The 20,899-nt window shown below is 39.7% G+C and overlaps 1 protein-coding gene across 6 annotated transcripts; it reads left to right on the top strand.

Annotated features, from left to right (window-relative positions):
- Positions 1-7,229: 7,229 nt before the first annotated feature.
- LOC114457804 (sine oculis-binding protein homolog) lies at positions 7,230-20,539 on the top strand. Of its 6 annotated transcripts, XM_028439896.1 has the most exons (8): positions 7,230-7,566; positions 8,169-8,314; positions 10,717-10,846; positions 11,061-11,270; positions 12,490-12,641; positions 14,131-14,223; positions 14,411-16,336; positions 18,210-20,539. In XM_028439896.1, exons 3-7 carry the CDS (start codon positions 10,735-10,737, stop codon positions 16,325-16,327), a joined length of 2,484 nt encoding a protein of 827 aa, XP_028295697.1. In that variant the 5' UTR covers positions 7,230-7,566; positions 8,169-8,314; positions 10,717-10,734; the 3' UTR covers positions 16,328-16,336; positions 18,210-20,539. The 6 variants fall into 6 exon arrangements, with proteins under 6 accessions (XP_028295697.1, XP_028295696.1, XP_028295694.1 ...); XM_028439895.1 differs by lacking the exon at positions 8,169-8,314 and having other exon boundaries at positions 11,076-11,270; positions 14,432-16,336; XM_028439893.1 differs by lacking the exon at positions 8,169-8,314 and having other exon boundaries at positions 11,076-11,270.
- Positions 20,540-20,899: the final 360 nt, after the last annotated feature.

Raw genomic sequence — 20,899 nt, 5'->3', positions numbered from 1 at the left:
ATTAACTCTTAAAAATTACGTTTAATCTGGTTGGTCGGTTGTGATGTGATGCATTTGATTGTTGTCTGGTTAGTTAATTTTTTTGTATTTTCACAATGTCCATTGATCATTTTAAAACAAAAACTAAAAAATCTAATTTACTCAGTAACGGTTGGGTATAGAAATCTAGTTAATTACTTGTAAAATTACTGATTTAGAAATATACTTTAAAAAGTATTAATTCCCATATAAGCAACTCAATTACAGTAACGTGAGCAATGACGACTGGCCAATAGAGGGCGCTAGGGCGCCGCCCCACCACTTACCATGTTTGAGTGAGAAATTAAAATAATAAAAAATAATAATGAATTAAAAATACTACGAAACAAATGTATATCTGTATTTAGATAATCAGAATACATATTATATAGATAATAATGATGATGTGTGAAGTTGTTTCGTTCATGTGTGTCTGATTGTTGATGACGTGTTTCCTGTTTAGGGCGCAAAAATCTTTACCGTCCACTCTCGTTCAAAGTTTTGCATTCATAGTAACGCCTCTTCAATATGGGTGATTGGAATGTGTCTGGGCGCAGTTTACCTGCGCCCATGGGAGGGGCTGACGTCACAGTGGTCCGTCATAAAGTGGCTTTGACAGGTGAAACCGTGGGACGATAGAAGGTGAAGCAAAATGAAGAAAGAGAAATTAAATAATTCTGCTTTCCCTGCTTACCTGCTGACTCAGCATGGATAAAGACAGGTAGGACCCATTTAAAGCACTTTTCAGAGAAGGCAAAGAAACCTGAACAAACTACATTTGATGATTTCAAATCTTGAACATGTCCATATTTTGTAAACTAGGTCTTAAATTATATTTTTTTCACATCTTAAATACGTCTTAAATGATGTATATTCATTTACCACTTCATTTTTCACCCCCATTTTTATTTAATTACTTGTTAAACTAACTAAAACTGAAAAAAAAGGTCAAATCTGAAAAACAAAATTTAAAAAACAAAACAAATTACATATCAAGAAGTATAATAACCCTGACACACACTCACTCACTGTATTGTATGTACCAGAGTTTCTCAAGTTGTGGTACGTGTACCCCTAGGGGTATGCGATGGCACTACAGGGGTACTTAAGAGAGATAGAGAAGGGAAATTAATAAATGAAAGCATTAAAAATGTGGGGTTTTATAATGTTTATTTCTTTAGTTCAAAATGATAATACTACTAAATTTTACCAGCAATTTACAAAACGACAATAAAAACACCAAATAAGAGAAAAATATACTGAATAATAAAAAGAACAGACAACCAACAACGAAATCTGCAAAATGACACCAAAAACACCCACTAATAGATTAAAATACTATTACCAGCAACACACAAAACGACAACAAAGACACATTGCTACAAATTACACAAACATAACAGAGAAAATGACATCAAAATGACATCAGAAACAGACTGAGATGGAATACTTTTAGACAAAATACACAAAATGAAACCAGAAACACACACATTGACACAGAAAACCCACAAAATGATGATAGAAATGATACTGATTCGAATACTGAAAAAACAAGGATCATTCTCCTGGTCCCACATCAGGAGGGAGATGATCATAAATGATAAAAACTATAGAAATAAATCTATTCAGGAGGCACTAAATACTGTTTCTTTCCACTTATTTACAAAATGAGATTCTTTAAAATGTGTGTTATCACTCATTCATTCCATCATTATGATCTGTTGTTGTTTTTTCATAGTATTCTGAGCAAAATGTGGTAGTTGGACTTTGATTCAGAAATGAGAGAAAGGGGGTACTTGAGCCAAAAAAGTTTGAGAACCACTGGTATATACTATTACTATGTACTATATTTGTTCTTACTTGTTTATGGGTTCAATAAATGTGGTTAGTTTGAAAGCAGTTCTGTAAGTGCAATTGTCCTTACTTATTTGTTCAAAGCTACACAAAACTGTTTTTGATGTTTATCTATTTTGGAGTTGTAGCCCCCGCCCTGGAGAAAAATTCACCAGCCGCCACTGAACGTGAGTACTTGTAATCCATTACTATCACCTCTGGAAATTACTAGAGAAAAAGGTTTTTCTCTCCATTCAAACAAGTAAGGAAAATCAATATCCTCATGCTGAAGATAATGACATAAAATAATAATAATGTCAGTTTTACGTCTTCTTCTTTTTTGGTTATTGACGTGTTTGCAACCAACATGAATAGGTGCATATCACCAGCTACTGTATATGTTTTATTTAATTACTTTCCCTTTGATGGGTCACCAGCTCCTGATATAGTTTTTATTCTTGTTTTAGTTGCGTACAGCACTTTGTGCCAGCTGTGACTGCCTTAAAGTGCTATACAAATAAAGTTGCGCTGAGTAATAAGTAATATGATAAATATATGAAATACATTAGGAAAGAACGAATTAATCCACTTACCGATAAGTTCCATCCATTATCTGACCCGCTTGGTCCTTTTTTTGAGGGGTTCACTTAAGTTACATTAGGTAACGTTAGGTTGTGCTTTGTCATCTACTTTTTAAAATCAACCCTAAATAAAAAAAATATATATTTTCAATGAATATTGCAATTTACCCCAATGGGCTTGGCCCTAAATTATTACATCACTTGGTTCGATAGTATTATTATGATTATGAAGAATAAAAAGATTATTATCATTATCGTTGTTGTTGTTATTATTATTATTATTTTTATTAATATTATAACAATAATAATAATAATAATTATTATTATTATTATTATTATTATTGAGGATGCAGGAGGCATGCTAACGCTAACGTTAATGCTAATGCTAATGCTAATGCTAATGAAAACTAATGATGCGGGCCAGCACCTGCATCCTCACTAGCATTTTCTTCAGGAAATGCAAATATTCTATATTAGCAGGCTCACTCACTGGGCCTTGAACGTAGTTTTTTCAGCATTATTTTTATTCTATGTTTTTATATAGAGTTCCTCCTCCCTTGGCCCGCACATAGCTGGGACACGTGTCTTCTTTTGTTGTGATACGTAAAACATTTGCGTTTGTCAGCTACAAACATGAGCTTGTCTAAGATAAAGACAAACACGAATACATACAGGTCAAAGCATAGATTTCAAAAGTTTTTTATCTAACAGTATTCTTTTAATAGTTACTTAAAGATCACATTTACGGCTGATATAAAGCAATACAAATTATGTTCCAGATTATTGATTTATTCATTATTATTGTTTATCGTTTAGGGGTTGATTGTATCTGTTTATTTATATGAGTTGTTTAATGTGTATTAAGTTTAATATTTAAAATAGAATTATTCTTATTTGTCAATTATTTAGATTTTATGCCTTTTGGTCAAACTTTCTTTTTTTGGTGGTAAATGTATGAGTGTCCCATGCAGTTATTTACATCTGATTTGTCTAATCGCTTATACGTACTTGCTTGTGTTATTGTTAGATTTAGATGAAGTTGAAATCAGATGTTCTAAAACTGTTTGTTCCAATAAAAATTTGCGGTATGAAAGTTGACATGAATATATTTTATGAATAGAATTATTGAGTATAAATATATTTGATTATAGTGTGTTAAAAAAAGAAACAAATGAGTGATAATCCATTTCAACAGCAGCAGTAGTAGTAGTAGTAGTAGTAGTAGTATTGTTTTTCTTTAAAGAGACAATGTTTGAGTTTGTTGTGTTTTGATCAGCGTTGAAATGGTCTTACAGTATTGAATTATGAAGCATCATTTTCCATGATGCAGGCCAGTATATGAGTGTAGTCACAGGACACCATTGCCCTTATGATGCTGGCTATATTTGCATGAAATGTGATGCAGGGAAACCACCGGGCTGTGTTCTCTGGTGTAATTATTTAGCACTGATGGATGAACGTCGCCCTCTGTCGTCCTATTGTATCCTTGTATTAACCCTGACCAAACGAAATGGACAGTTTCCTCTTCTAAATAGCTGATATGTTCACATGTCTGTACCTATGAGCCGTGGTTCTGTAGCTATTGCAAGCAATCAAACACCAAGTGGCCAATTCTCCTGATTTGCTCCAGATGTTTGGGGATTGTAACTCTAGACCTAAAGGCTGCCTGCAGTCTTCTGTCATTTGTCTAAGTGGATTTCTGAGGGAACATGTGAGATGGTCTTTACTCCCATTTCCAGCCAAAGGGACAGCGCTCCCTGCAGAGGCACCAGATGTGCGCTGTTATGGTGAGCAGCAGAGAGGGGGCCTTTTGTCAGGCATCAGATAAGACCTGTTCCCAAAGCCGGGCTGGATCGGGTGTCATCAGCGGGTCTACGAGGGGGCGAAACTTAAGCTTGGCGCAGGTGGATCGAGTTTCTGTTTACACGAGCGTGATCCCTGGATTTCTCCAACCAGAGCGCGCTGAGGCAGGAGGAGGAAAAGGTCTGCGCCTGCTTCTCAATACCTGGGTTTCTAGAGTTCACAGGTAAACCCTGGAAAGGAGAGATATGAAAAAAGTAAAACATAAGTTCTAAGAGGCCTGAATAGGTCCTCAGTGTTTAATGGCGCAGAACGGACATGGACAACTGGGGGCCCAGGAGCCACATCTGGCCCTTGGAACAATTTTGTGCGGCTCCAAAAGTAAAGTTACAAATTGATTAGAAAAACACACGAGATGACTACAAGAGTAAGAGAAACGCACAAAATAACAACAAGAGACATACAAATGATGGGAAATGTACTAAACAATACCAAGAACGCACAAAAAAGAAGAAAATACAGAAAAGTAGAGAATATACACAAAATGACACCAAAAGCACACACAATGAAAGAAGAATACACAAGATGACTATAAGAATTCACAACAAATGTCCAAAACGACAACAAAAACAAACGACAGCAAAAAAAAAAAAAAAAACACAAAATGAGAGAAAAATATACAAAATGTTACCAGGAACTAAAAAATAAGAAACAAGTAAACAAGAAATACACAAAACGACAATAAAAACATGCAAAAATGATGGAAAATGTTCTAAATAATACCGACACACAAACAACAAGAAAATGACACAAAATGATTACTCAAACACAAAATAAATGAAGAAAACACACAAAAAGACACTATGACACAGGTTGAGAGAATATACACAGAATGACTATAGGAATCCATCAAATAAAGAAAAAATAAAATAAAAAACAAATGACAGTTTAAAAAAAAACACACACAAAATGAGGAGAAAAAAAACATGCAAAAGTTAAAAAAAAAGGCTACCAAGAACACAGAAACACCAACAAAAATCCACAAAATAACAAAAAATATGAAACTAAATATACAAAATAACACCAGAAACACACACGACGACAAAAAAAAAAAAAACATTAAATTGAGGGAAAACATTAAAACATATCAAAAACACACAAATGATAAGAAAAATAAACAAGATTATTACTAAAACACACAAAATAAATGAAGAAAACACATTGAATTAAACAGAAAGCACACAAAATGACATTGAAAACACACAAAATCACCACAAAAACGACTATAATAATGTTCATATTGATTATTACATTAAATATTGACGTGAAACCTTGTAATGTGATAGAAGTTGCCCATTTCTGGCCCAGAGGAATACTGTGGAAAGTATGATGTGATTTTGTTATAGTTTAAATAGCATCAAAGTGAGTTATTTGATGAATGTGGCCACAGGTCACTAAATGGCACCGGGTTGTTTAAGTGAAGTGGTAAAGTGTGTGGAGTTTTAGTTTTCCTATGCACTGAACTCGAATATCCTCAATACTTTCATCAGTGGTAGTGAAATGCGACACTGCAGCCTAATAAATACACTGGCCTTTAACCGTGAGACAAATGTTTACATTTCAAGCCATGTTTGTGGAGGGAGGCAGAGACACACACACGCGCACACACGCACACACACGCGCAATCAAAAGGATGCCATTGGAAAAAGGCTGCTAAACATTCTACCATGGTATCATTTCACCGCGGTGCTCTTTTCATCTCTTTATTTTAAGACAAGACTATACACACAGTGTTTGTACTGTGTCCCCTCAGATAAAACACAGTCTTTGCATTCCTTATGAAATGTATCTGTTGAGATTTGGGAGGGGTGGGCGCCAGGTGTTGGGTTACATCAAATCAGGGGGAGATTGGCGCTGCCTCGAGAGAGCGCAAGTTTGATCGGAAACTTAGGTTTTGGAATTTCAAAATAAAAGCACAGTAGCGTCGCTTTTGGAACAGAAAACGCCTTTAAAATGAGAAATGTTGTTACATCTACTAATTTGACCGGATTTGCCATCACCAAGAATTTGAAAACCTTCATAGGCAAGAACTAAAAGCGTATAGTTTGTTCATTATTGCAGTCAAATAGACAGAAGCTACATTTTAAAATAATTTAGACACTGTGGAGATGAGGGGTTCTATGTGGAGATTGAATTTTCTCCATGATCATGCAAATGTTTACTTCTCTTGTCGAAATTGGTGATACCATAACAATGATAATAGCATGAATAATATCCATCTTTATTTTAGCACCGTACCCACCATACCACCTTTGGCAAATACCAAATGTTAGTGTTGTTATCATGGTCACAGGAAATGGCAACTGGTTTGGACAATACAGCAAGTATTTCGTGGCAACTTGTTAGTGTTGAGTTTTCTACGGAGCCCTAGGCATGACATGGTAAAAAATACAAAATGAAAAAATTATGACTACAAATTTGTATTTCATGGCCACAAATTAGTGTCGCAATAAATCAATTTGGTTTTTTTTTTTTTGGTTTTTTTTTTTTTTACGATGTCATGTCTGGGGCTCCACACAAAAGTGATAAATCTGTGGTTATAAAACCAGTCAATTAGAAGGGAAATTAACCAACAAATACAGGCGAGGGACTTGTGGTTTAATTTTCCATATTTTTCTTTCTTTTTTTAACTTTACAATATATATATATATATATATATATATATATATATATATATATATAAATTAAAAAAAAATAAAAATAAATATATATATGTATTTTTATTTTTTTTTATTTTATTTTTTTATTTATTTTTTTAGAAGATTCTCAAGCAAATAGAAGCTGTAAATAATCAGCAACAAAGTTATGGGTAATTGTTTCTTCTCTGCATTAAATTAAAGTTAACTGTTAGTGATGTTTATTATGTAAATATGGGACACGATGGTGAGGTGTACTTTGAAAGTCCAGAGCGGAACTTTAACTGTTGGTCCACGGTGACTTGACGGCGGTGTAGAGGAAGGGTGAGTGTGGCTCGTTCATCCGCGGAGCCTCGAGCGCAGAGTGCGCGCATGTTCTGCGGACTCGCACGCACTGGAAGCCGCTCATGAGGAACTCAGACGTCCGGGAATGACAGCCGCTGTCAGCAGGAGTGACAGCTTTCACTCTGAGCCACTCCGCTAAAGCCTTCTCCTCCGGACACACCACACACTGATCCGGTTCGGATCCAGCCTACAGCAGGACTATGCCAGAGATGGAGAAAGGAAGACCACCGGAAAATAAACGCAGCAGAAAACCCGCACATCCCGTGAAGAGGGAGATCAACCAGGAGATGAAGGTGAGTCTGTGTCTGTTTGTTTGTTTGATCATCCAACTTTTTACGCACGGAGTGTGGCGATCCAGCTGTGCGCCAATCAGTGTTTGGTGTCAATGAATGTTGCCTTTGTAATGTTATTTCCTAACGTTTTGTACACACAACGAGCGCATGCCTTATTATATAAAGTTATCACCAAAATAAAACAACAAATCTATGATAACCTGTGAGTAATAAAGAAATCTGAAAGGACTGTGGGAACATAGACAGTTTTGATCATACATGTCACTATGTGTCTGGAATTGAGCTGGCTGACCTTTAGGTCCAGCTGTGGCCGGACGCGCGCATACACTGGAGATCCAGATGTGCGTCACCTCGTTGCTCGCATTCACGTGATGCGCCACTCACAGATGATTTAAACAGCATAAAGTAACCTGCTCCTGTTTCCCACCTTTCACACTTTAAAAAATTAAAAATCCCTATTATTTTGTGTTAAATAATGTGTTATAAAGGACAAGTTTTGTGAAATCTCAGTACTGGGCATGATTCCCACTCATCATTATGAGTCCATTACACCATGGAAAGTAATCCACAGATTGTCTGCTTTGCTGCTTTGTTTGGGTTAGGACTCTGGACATCTGAGACGGCTGACTGTGATGGTAAAGGATATTTGAGGCTCCTTCAAGCTGAGGCTGGGGAAATCTAAAAGGACAAGTCGTTTTCTTGAGGGAGACCAGCCCTTTCGTGAGAGAGGAAATGTGCTCTTTTTCATGTTAGTGGTTTGGATTGTAGCGTTTGATATCCAGGGGAGGTGTAGGGTTACATCTTAACTAATTTTAATCAAAACATGTGAAACAATATCCTCGCTTGATGTAAGCCCGCTTGGGTAGAATCTCGGGGTCGGGCCTAGAAGTTTGTTGGCTTTGGCTGCGACTCTCTCTGTGGTTTGGGATATGGCTTGTCACTCTCTCAAAGCAGATGTTTGTCTGAACTGCCAAAGAAACAAAAACAGCATTGCAGGATTTTGAAGGTTGCGTGAAAAAAAAAAAGAAAATTGTCCCAGTTGTTACCAAAATATAGATTGAGAGACACTGGTGTGTGTTTATAAGGGGTTTTATGTGGAGGTTAGGGTGGGACGATACGCGATACTGGCCTCACGATAATGATATGAGACGATGTTTTTGGAAAGTGAAAAACTAGAACAATCTACACAGCCCAGATTTAAGATTTTAAGATATGTGCATGTTTATTTTCAACAATAGTAGCATGTCAACAATTTCTGGTAACAATTGAGACTTTTGGACATGGAACGCATAGTAATGTACTGCTCATCATCAAAATAAATATTTAGTGCATTCTGACAATTGATTACGCTAGAAAAACCTATCGGGATACCGCCCCATGATGCATTGCGAGCAGACTGTAATATCGTCCTGTGACCGGCTAAAAGTCAAACATCCCCCTTTCAAAACAAAAGCATCTCTTCTTGTCTTCCATTAGTTCTTAGCGCTTTTGTATAATGGGGCTCTTGTTTTGAAGTTAATTAGAAGTTTAGTCAGTTGCACAATGGCGGATCTCCAAAAATCTCCAAAATGTGGAGATGAAATGTGTTTCCGTGAGTTTTATGGATGAAATGACCACATGTTGATATTCTACTTGGTCACTTTCTCACTTAAAATGCTTTCAGAACTTTCAAAGGCGGAGAATCAACAGATATATTTAGCCTCAGTTTGCTTCAGGTTTTTGTCGTTGTAGGTTCGAAATGCATCTTGGGAAACTTGGAAGTATACTTCAGTGGCAACAGTCCTCATCCTAATCATACTAGTAGTATATAGTAAACAGTATATACTTATTGAGTTTGTATGCCATTTCCAACGCAACGCTTGCTTGGGATGGATGTAGCAGGGATGGAAAGGTTTACTGCCTTGATGATATATATCCTCTTGTGGCATTTTGATAAATCGCGATACCTTGTTGTAAGATATATTGTCCCACCCTTTAGTGCACAACACTACAGTTCCCTGATTACGAAAGATTTGGAAGTGAAACCCAAGAGATGTGCTCATGTAAAGTGAGTTGGAAGAAAATCGAGGCATACAGGGAACTAAATGAGCTGATTTCCAGCCCAGCTGAGGTCCATCCAGTGTTGTCTCTGTCATACATCTGTTTCAACACCACAGTCAGACCCACTCCCTCCACGTCAGAGCCCAGCGCAGCTCTGGACACTGGATACCTAACTTTAATCATCGTTAGGCATATTTAGCTGGAAACGATACCACTGCTCGCACTCACCCACACAATCTCCCAGACGCACACACGCAGCAGAAAGTGAGCAAGCAAGGGGGAGATCCATTTCTTTGAGGCCCTAGTGAAGAGCAGAGGTCGGAGTGAGGAAAGCAAGGGAAAGAATGTGCAGTCAGTACCACAGCACTACAACAGCACAGAAAAGGTTGAAACCTGAGAGTCGGCGCTGTGTCGGGTGTCAGGACTGGAAGGTGCTGGGATGGAGGGGAAGATGGGGAGGATGGGAGGTGTGGGGAGGCAGTGGGAGGAACGGGGAAAGCTGGAGTAAAAGAGAGAGTGAGAGAGCGGTGGACACTGGAAAGAGAAGTGGAGAGAGGAGTGGGGCATTTCCGAGAACCGTGGGACCTTGCTGTGGTGTAGGGTGTCCCGCTCTGATTTCTGCCCGTTCTGGATCATGTTTCTCCTCCAATCCGGTTCTTCCATAACCACTGAGAGAGGTGGGTGGATAAAGAGAGAGACCTTTGTATTTTTTTTTCATCTGGTGGTAATAAAAAAAAAAAAAAAAACAGGAGACCACACATCCCATCTGTGAAGAACAGTTTTCTTTTTCCCTTACTTTTTTTCCCAATTAAAAGAGATAAACAAAGTATGATTCATAGATTTTACACTGGTGTTGGGTTTAAAACCTTTCCCTCTCAGATTTAGAAAGAGTAAACAACTCGAATACATCATGGAAAAACTGTCATACTGTACTCTACTGTGTCCCTATTCATTTCTCCAACAGGGCTGGGACTCAGAAAGAAAACCTCACATTGATTCAGAGTAGGCAGGTCTCATATGTTCAAAAGTTCCACTAGTAATTCAACAAGGAAAGCGTACACCATGCCTGAGTTACACTTTGTTTTTACAGTCATTTATTCTCCATTTTAGACATTTGCAGAGAGCACCATGAATGAGCTCCTGGGATGGTACGGCTACGACAAGGTAGACCTGCGAGAGTCCGAGGCCAACGAGATTAGAAACTACAGAGAGAGGCGTCAGCATGTGTCTGTGCTAAAAGGTGAGGTCAGGTGGTAACAGTTCACCGTCGGTGCAGTCTTATCGATTTCAAAGTCACAAACAAGTTCTGCAGGTTTTATCGGGGACATTGAGTCACGACACAAATAAAACGTCTTGCAGTTGCTCAGGTTTCATTCATTCAGAAACATTTGCTTTCTATGCAAAAAGGTATTTAGATTTCTGCTGTTGGTATCACATGACCAAACCCAAGTTAGCATCTTGTCTTACAGAAAACTCATTGCCAAAACCTAAAAGCCTGGACACCCAAATCCCCCACTCCGTCCTGGCAATGAGGAGCGGAGAGAGAGAGCCTTCCAATGTCCCTTCCTCCTCGCCATCCTCCTCATCAACAAGTTCATCCATGACCACCTCCAAGGAGGTCAAAAGTGCTCCTGTAATCGTCCCCCTTATAAAGCCATCCGCAGGTAGGTTTCAGGAATACTGTTGAATACAAAATGTGTTGTTGAAAGCAGGGTGGTTGATGCACATCATATAACACGTGATTGGCCTTTGATTTATGTGAAACGGGGTCAAAGTTTAGGGTCAGCAGCAGGCGCTGGTTCAGGTTTTAGTTTCAGCTTCTTCCTCATTAACTTCTGAGCAGTAACAGGAACCTTGTAAAAACTAAAGAGGTGCTGCAATTAAATGACATGTCTCCATGTTCTTCACATTATTGGTCTTTTATTGTGCCTTAAGATTTCTTTTTTTAATGCTGTTTTATTATCTTGATCAAAACTACCATCAGAAAACACCTTAAAAAAAAATCTGGTTCACACAACAACTGAGAAGTTTAATCTTTATCTCTGGGCCACAGCCTGATACCAGATGATGGAACAGTTGGTAGCAGGCTGTGGAAAGCTGTGTGAAGAACACTGAGTACAGTACATAACCAAGCCCTGATGTTGCAGCTTTTATCTAATCGAAGCTGGATTCATGCAGTCTGAATATTTCCAACCTGAGCTAACTTCTTACCTATCACAACTACTTCCACTACCAGTATACGCTATAACCCGAGTTTGGTTGGGAACCAGTGCTTTCAGGAATTATCTCACTTTAAAAATGTACAACTCCAGTAGATCTACAACAGTAGTTCCCAAAGGTTTTGAACCTAGAGTTCAGTTTCATTTTTTTGAAGAGTAACTAAAACCTGAGTTTTTGGCTGATGTGCGTCGAGGCTGTAACTTAAAAAAATGCCCTGATTATGGGCGGGGCTTCTGGAGCTGTTCAGACACACCCAGTCTATACTATAAAATCTCTAAAGAACAATTGATGCTACTCTAACTATACGAAAATACTCACTATACTTCACTATTTGCAATTCTTTCAAGCCAAACAGTTCTCGTGCGTGACATAAAAAGCCAACAAAACATCACAAACTACCATTTTTCAGCCAATTACAATTCAATTGTTATAGCTGGTTTTCAACCCATAGAGGGCAGTCACTTTGATATTTTCAAAGGAAAATATGACTAAATGAAATAATTTGACTAAAATGTCAAGAGTTGGATAAGAATCAATCAACAACACTACTTAATACTCAAACACGATTGTTTTCAGCTGAAAAAAAACGTTTTGGGGTTTTATGTTTATTTAGGTGCATGGTAAACGTTAATTTTCCTGTTCTCCTTGGGTTGTCCTTTGCAGTGGAAGATGTGCAGAATGTGCAAATAGTTTGTGTTTGGTGCCAGAAGGAAGGTGTGAAACGCTACTCCCTGTGTATGGGTTCAGAGCTCAAGAGCTTCTGCAGCGAGAAGTGTTTTGCCGCCTGCCGACGGGCCTACTTCAAACGCAATAAGGTCAGTGGCTGGGGAACGAAAAATTACCATCACTCATTAATTCTCAATTGATATTTTTCCTTCATATGTTCGATACACAGAATTTGATTGCCTAACTGTTCTTAACACTGTCAAAGCATTACTGCTTTATTCGTTATTTTATCACTTAATGAACTGGGAACCACTGTTGACTGGAAATTCCTCACACTAGTGACAGAGTTAGAGATGCTCTGGTTTTCACTTTTTGCCATTTATCGAACCTGCTCAAATCCATAAAATTAGCCTTTATCTGCGGTTTTGTTATGTTATTCCAGTGTTTTTCAACCTTGGGGTTGCCTGGAATTAAAATGGGGTAATCTGAAAAGTCTAGTAATTAATACAAAAATTACTAAGTAAAACTATAGTTCTTTTTTATTATTATTCAATTATTATAGTAATTATTATTGAATTGTTATTGACACACAATCTCAATCAAAAGTATTCTATACTTTCTCTTCCTCAAAAATAACTAATCATGTGCACTAATCCTGGCTACTCTGAATTTGTAACAGTATAGCAAACATTGACTAAAAAGAAATTCTAGGAAAAAAAAGAAATTTGTGATATAAAAATGGGGTTACGACCCGAAAAAGGTTGGGAACCACTGTGTTAATCTAAGAACTCAATCAAAATTAATTTGCGGTCTGATTTTATTCACCTACTGTTATGATAAAGAGAGAGTCACTGTTATTCACGTCACCTCTCAGTAGTCATAATGTTATGGCTTATCAAGCCAGTGTAGGAATGGTTAGATGAAGGTCAAAGTTTGCGGTAGGCCCCGAGTATCAATTTCACTTTAACAGAAATGGTAAGACGTATTAGGTGGATTTGGTCTGCAGGCACAGGGAACCACTCTGATTCCCATTGCCTTGAATTCCCCCCAATCCATTATGGCATGGATATACCTTCTTTAGCGGTGTGCAGTGACAAGCCGTATTGCATTTCACCATCTCTGTTGTTTATACTGTGGTTTGTTTAGTCACACAACATGAGAGACAAAGAACGGCTGAACAGACTGCACACAACAAGCCCTTCCATTTTTTGTAGGCGGGGAGGAAAGCATTTCTGTCGGCTTGTTGCTGCTTGTCTGAGAGGAAGGCCAGGAGGCCTGGGGCAAGGTGTCCATTTTCATTGCATACCTTACCTTCAGCTGCCTCATATTTCGTAACTCAACACGACTCATTGGGTCACAGAGATGGATATGCACTTAGATCCACATTAGATCTGCTTACATGAATTAAGAAGAAATTCCTATATTAATACTAGCAGAGCCATTAATAAGATGAACACACTTCCTTTGCATGATCACCTTACTTGGTTGTAGAATTGAGTTTCTGTGATACCTCTTATCTCTTTCATTTACTTGCTTTTTTTTGTTGTGACACATGTGGGATCTGTTAACTGAAAATAAATATTCTGAAGCAGCTAATAATGACTTCAGTGGTTCATCTGACTCTGTGGTTTCACCTAGGCCAGGGATGAAGATCTCCACGGTGAGAGATCCCCCCAACACCCCCATACGGAGGATGCATCAAGGCTGATCAAGATCAACAGCAATGTCAGAGTAAGAAGAAACTCTGAATACATATTTTAATTTCCATTAGAAAGCAATAGCACAAAAAAGTCAATAGAAGATTTGCCTCTGAAAAATATGATTATATAGTTAGCTTCTGTTAGCTTTTGTATCTTATGTTTGTAGAACATTCTTATTGGTCACTGCTAGAACCTGTCACTTCAATAACCCCCTACAGTCTTTGTCCCCTGTGCCACAGGTGTGCGATTGGTGCAAGCATGTACGTCACACTAAAGAATACCTGGACTTTGGATCAGGAGAGGAAAGGCTACAGTTCTGCAGTACCAAGTGTTTAAACCAGTACAAGATGGACGTCTTCTACAGAGAAGCCCGTGCAGCACTCACCAGCAGCAGTTCCAGCCCAAACAGACCCAATCATGAGGCAAGGGGAGAAAGCAGTGTGACAGGGCAAAGATTGCTCACTCCTGAGTCTTGGACCAGCAATAGCAGCTCTGTGGAAGCTCGAAATAAAAATCTATCCCCAAAAGGGTCTGTGCTTCTTCAGGGACCGGCAGAGGCTACTTCAACATCTCCTTCAGAAGGATCCTCGTCTTTTTCAAAAGTCTCTATGTCAGGGTTGAGGAACTTAGAGAGGTCCATGCAGTCTCTTCCACCACCCAATTCTGTAGAGGTCTCTCACCATCCTCCTCCACGGCCCCCTCTGGAACAAAAACCAGTTTCACAGATCCCCATACCCTTCATTAGACCTCCTCTTCATGCCCAGGGCTTGAAAAGCCCTCTTTTGAATGTTCCCAGATATCCTGGCCCCCCCGCCAGCCCTATCCATAGACCTCCTCACTCTCCTCACCTGCAGCCCCCTACCCCTTCTTCTCTAAACCCCCCTGGACTAATGCCTCCCTTCCAAGGAGCCTATTTTCCAGGCTTGCATTCTCCTCCTATAAATATGATGCCAAGAGGTCCTGTTCCTGTGCATCCTATGATGAACTTTGGTATACCATCTTTTAGCCCGCTCTTGCCCCAACCCACTGTATTGGTGCCTTATCCCATCATTGTTCCTCTGCCTGTCCCCATACCGATACCAATTCCAATTCCTGTCCCCTCTAAAGGTACCCTGGAAACTCCGAGTCATGGAGGGGTTATTCAACCTGTCCCAGAAGGGGTAGACAGATGTAGATCCAGAGGAATCAGGGCACCAACCCCAGATGTTTCCGAAGGAGAGAGCAGAGCAATGGCCAACAAATTAGGTGGAACCTTGCTAAAAAGTGTGTCACCCCCAAGTGAGCATATTACCAGGGACACAGAGTGGGTTAAATCAGAGCGGTCATTTATGTCCCCAGCATCCACACCACAAAGTGGAGCATCCTCCCCGCTAACACAGTATAATGAATTTCCCTGCTCCGCTCGAGGATTAGAGGTGCAGGCAGACTTTAAATATCAGCAGACAGAGAGACATGTTATTCAAAGAGTTCTTCAGCGAACCCAAGTGAAGCTGGAGCCCAGTACCAATGGAGTGGTGGATCTCTCAGGTCTTGGGGAGTCAGAAAAGCTCAACAGATCAGGGCACCATGATATCATCAAACCCATCCTTCCCCTAACCCAGTCCCCTCCAGTTGACATTATTCACCAGCATCAAGACTCTCATAGTCCATCTTCTCACTCTCAATCCAGTCCAATGGGAAGCAGCCATGTACATGAACCCACATCCTCTTCTGTGAAATGTCACGCCCACGGTCAAAACGGGATGTCCTCATTGTCCACACCTGCCAGTCCAGACTTCTCCTTAAGTCAGAGTTTACCAGCAACACCCCTTGAACCTGCACTTAGTGAGCTGGAAGCTATTAAGGAGAATAAGTGCTCTGTTGTCAGCCCAGTGAGGGTTGAAGGCCTAGTTCGTCAGTCAGAGGAGCCTGTGACAGTAGCTAGAGATGCAGGAGAAGACTCCCATGTTCCTGATGAGGACCATGCTTACGCCCTGCCCACAGCACCAAAGACAGTTGGGACCACCGCACCACTGCTCTTGCCCAAACTCAGGGACAAGGGCAGCCTGCGGACCCCTGCGAATGTGCCTACCACAGAAGACATGGAGCCACCTCTGAAGAGGCGATGCCTACGAATCCGCGATCAAAATAAATAGACGACTGAGGTGAGGGATTCTGTTACAGTGAGAGGAAACTTAGCCTATAGATAGGAAATAGCTTCCATTATCTGGTATTACAGAGTTGCACATTTTAGGAAAGGCCAGAACTGCCCGACCAACTTATCATGCCAACACAGTAAAGGTAATGAGGAAAATCCAAATGATGTATCCCGTTTTGTGCAATTTTAATTTTATTCAGTAGAATAAAAGCAACAAGGAAACTCCAGGCATGTTCATATTTTCACTCAAGTCTAATGGCAGGTTTCACAGTATACACATGGTCACTAAACAGCATGGCGCCAAAGAGAGAGAATCCCAGTAACATTGCACTCCACAATGCTCTAGGATTACAGCAAGGGAAGGAGGTGTAGGGGACGAGGCAGTGAGAGTCACTTTGAAAAGATATCACTTCACCACAACCTGACTGCCACAGACCTTTGTTTGCATAGCCGCCTGCTACGAAGGGCAAGTGTCGTTAGGAGATGTGAGTGAATGGCAAATGAGTTTGTTGTGTTTAGGTTGCTATTTATTTTAAAGTATGAATTGGGTAGAAGTTTTTTTTTGTTTTGATTATTCAGATATATTGTATTGCACCATACAGACGTATGCGGAGGTTGCTGCACAGATAGAAGTGAGGGTAGGGGAGAATATGAGCCAGTCCACAGCAGTGATCAAGCTCTTGGGCTTCATTAGGAACCACAGAGGCAGAACTGTAGCGATCCAATTACACAGGTCATAATGACACCCAATTTTGGCCGTGGCTCGATTCTCTTCCACGTATCAACCGTGCACTCTCGCTTTTCTTCACTCACCACTGCTGTCTGTTGCCAACCAGATGTTGTTAGAATGCAGCGGGGTTTTTTTTTTTGTGCTTTGTATCAATCAAGGATTCCAAATGCATGGTTGGTTCAGTCCAAATAGCTGTAACCTCAGCCCACTGGTATTTTGACACAGTGTGGTCATGTTACCATTCTACTGTATGTCTAAAGATTACCTTGCTGATACTACAGATATAGATTCGTTTTCAACAGGCTTTTGTGCCACTTCGTAACTCCAAAGGCCAGGGGTCACCCTAATATTAGGTTTTTTGATATCCAAAAAGTCAGCATCAGCTACATGTTATTCTTTTTGTCTGATGGTAATTGGATAAACATGTTGCCCCCTTGCTCTTTTGTCATTTGTTGTGCTTTCATGCACCACCATAGTAACAAATACATATGAAATCACAGTGTGCAACTTGTGTCGTGCAGATGGATTTATGTTCCCGGGTTGTGTGTAATTGGAGATGGCTGCCGTATGAGAATGGCTTTAGCCTCCCACTTCAATGGTCTAAACTGAACTTTACTATCCTGCTCTATTGTCTCTGCTCCTAAAAAGTCTCCAAAAACTCATGCAGTGACACAGTCCACAGCAAACTAAAGGATTTCACCTCAGGAAACAGCCTGTTTTTACGTCTCAGTTTTCCTAGCCTTTATTTGGGATATTTTACAGCCTCGTGTAATTTGATCCCACCACATGGGTATTTGCTGTGTGTTTGAAACTAAGACGCATTGGGACAGAGGGAGTACAGAACCCTAGTTTGGCCCTTACGTGTGTGCGCCTGTTTGTGTTTAATATGCATATGTGAATGAAAGTCTGTGGAAGTGTGTGAGAGGCCAGATGTTCCTTGTTTGATTGGGGCCAATGCAACAGTTATCTCAGAGTCGACATGATTGAAAGCCTCATTCTCAGTGTTTGTTTAGAGTTCATTTCTCTCTGATTATCTGATACAGGAAAAGGTTTGGCGTAGGATGTGACAGAGCTTGAAAAGTCTCACCACGTGTCTAAATTTTCTCTGTTTTCTGTTTTTGCATTCCCACCCTCTCCGCCTAATGAACAGATTCCCTGTTCAACACTGAAAGGCAGTGCTAGATTCAGTGCAGCGCCCTCTAGTGGAGAAGACAAGTGCTCCCAGCATCCAAGCCTGCGTCCCAGCCTGTCAGCTCGCCAGAGTGTTGCTCTGCCTGTCGACCAATAGGGTGCCAACCCAGGAAGCAGCCCAGATGGCCAAAATATCACCAGTCAGCATGGAGGAAGGACAGAACACAGCCACAGATTTTGTCCTGGACCAAAGCCTTATGGGTTAGGTTGCGTTTGCCACATTTTGGACAGAAGCATCACAGATCTTCTTCCTTTCTAACTTTGCCCCTTAAGTGTGTTTGTGTAGCTGCCCAGATGTGCTCCTCTTCCTCCTCCTCCGCATGCGTTGGCTCTTCAGAGCAGACAAGGTTCAGATCAGCCTTGTGTGGTCTTCTCAGATGGAGCCTGAACATGATCTCTTTCCAGGGGAAACGGTTTGTTTTCTCTGCCCAGCTCGCACAAAGAGCCGTATTGTTCCTCTCCCCATATCCCACGCTGACTCCCCACTCCAGGTTTTGGGTTACCTGGCCGGCGGGGGCTCAGACTTCAGCAGCTTTTTTTTTTTTTTGACCGGCAGTCAGGAATATAGTATGCCCTTCTCTCCTCTTCCTATCCGCCCAATCTAAATATGGTACACACTACACTCACAAGCTCAGAGCTTTCATCCCTCACAACTGATTGCCTGTGATTTCCCACTTCGCTCATTTCTTTCAAGTTGAACATTTCTGCCACTTTTTACCCACAATGCCGAGGGAGTCAGGCCGAGCTTGTAGCACAGAGGACTATCTTAGAGGAGAGGCTGATGTGCCTCCTCTTAAAGACGATCTAACCAGAATACGAGAGGCTGCATCTACTGATGCACAGTAGCTGAGATGTGAAGACTTGAGTCATTGTGATGACGCTGGTACGTAAACGTGTGACTTACTGATCCACACTCAACGCTCTCACCTGATGCACCAAAATCTTTGATAGCAAAAAAAAAACAAGAATTTGTTTCACTTGTAGCACTGAGTGCCATGCATGTTTCCTTTGGTATCCTAAACATTCATGAGCCGTATCAGTTTAACTGATTCATTTATTATTATTATTATTATTATACAATGTGTGTTTTTAGCTCACTATTCTCACAAAGCTTGTTTTGTTATATTACTAAAGGTGGTGATATACACATAAGCATCAAATGCTGTAGTGGGCAGCGATCAGTATTACAGTTCCTGCTATTGTTGATACCTAAAGGAATTGGTCACATACTGTATTTCACATAGAGGATTGTCCCCTAATAGGATTCCTGTTCTCTTGTTGAAATCTCGACAAACTATTAAATGTCATATTAACTTATAAATGATACATCTGAAGAAAATTGCTTTAAATATTCATGTTATTTTTTCCTCGATTATTGTGTTTTTTGTAAAAGTGTCGAAGCTCTTGAACGCCCCCTTTGTTCACTGTATTGTCGCCAAGCATCCACTGGAGGGCAGTGTTTGTCTTTGTTATGTTTGTCTCATATTTCTGACCTGATAAAAGACACATTTGGCAGTCTGATAAAAAAAACACTACACTGCACTCAGTGATATTTAATGCCAATATGACATCTCGTTCCTCGCATCCTGACATCACAGTTATTCTCGTAAACAGATCCTCACCAAAGAGGTTGTTTTTTTTTTTTTTTTTTTTAATCAGTTTAATTTTGTAGTCTGTCACAAATTGAGGCTTACTATGTTGGTTTATTGTTAAAACCGCAGAAAAATTGTGAAAGAATTGTAACACGGCGGATGGAAGTGGCTATTGGTCAATGAAGATGAAGGATTTTGGTGCACGTTCTTAAAAACACAAATTCTTAAGTTTTCTTATCCATTATAGAAGCTTCTTGGTAGCATCCTTGTGGTTTTCAAACTTTGCAAAGGAAAATTTACCCACATTTTAGACTTCTTCTTTACAACGTAAGAGTGAATTTTGGCACCTTCGAAGTTTATTTGAATAAGTTTGGTGTCAATATAATACACACACACATTACTATACAGTCCATTGTGTGCCTCTGTATGTTTGAGACATGCATTTCTTTCTTTCTGCCAGTAATTGGTTCTGTTTGACATCTGATATTTCACTAATTTCATCCCTATCAGAGGATAAATAGTGTGTACAATCTTGAAAAAGATGTTTTTCCAGCCAACCAGCAGAAAATGACATAATGTTCATTGATTTCAATGGTCTGTTATTATTATATATCATATACTTAGACTACAAAAGTGTGTTTTACTTGAATTAAATACTAACAAACTCTATTAGTTTGCATCTCAGATGTCAATAGTTGGACAACACCTGTATTTCATCTTTAAATTCAAATGTCTGTGTCATACTGTCAGGGACCGAGGGTCAAAGTAGGAAACACACCAAGGCAATTCAAGTTTACGGCTTTTATTTAGCCAGAAAATAGTCAAAAATGACCAAATAAATGAGGCCAAAGTAACCAAATGTTAACAGAAGGTACAAACTGAACTCCAACTGAACATTTTTTTTTTCATATGGTCCTTATAAATCCCTTAAACTTGAAGGGATTACTAAGGGGTGTCAAACTAATTTAGTTCAGGGGCCGAAAGCGGACCAGTTTCATCTCAAGTGGGACATTGATTTTAGGCAGGAAAACATGGAATTTTGTGCCCTAGTTTGCAC

The sequence above is a fragment of the Gouania willdenowi genome, chromosome 24 (assembly GCF_900634775.1).
Source record: "Gouania willdenowi chromosome 24, fGouWil2.1, whole genome shotgun sequence".
Classification (NCBI taxonomy): Eukaryota; Metazoa; Chordata; class Actinopteri; order Blenniiformes; family Gobiesocidae; genus Gouania; species Gouania willdenowi.
Note: the sequence above shows the minus strand (reverse complement) of the source record. Positions and strands in the feature narration are given on the sequence as shown.

What these genes read in the sequence shown, in the direction of transcription:
- LOC114457804 (XM_028439892.1), top strand. Translation starts at nt 7,474, where the DNA reads ATGCCAGAGATGGAGAAAGGAAGACCACCGGAAAATAAACGCAGCAGA. An exon ending in AGATCAACCAGGAGATGAAG is followed by an intron (nt 7,567 to 10,716) that starts GTGAGTCTGTGT and finishes TCTCCATTTTAG; the next exon opens with ACATTTGCAGAGAGCACCAT. An exon ending in CCTTATAAAGCCATCCGCAG is followed by an intron (nt 11,271 to 12,489) that starts GTAGGTTTCAGG and finishes TGTCCTTTGCAG; the next exon opens with TGGAAGATGTGCAGAATGTG.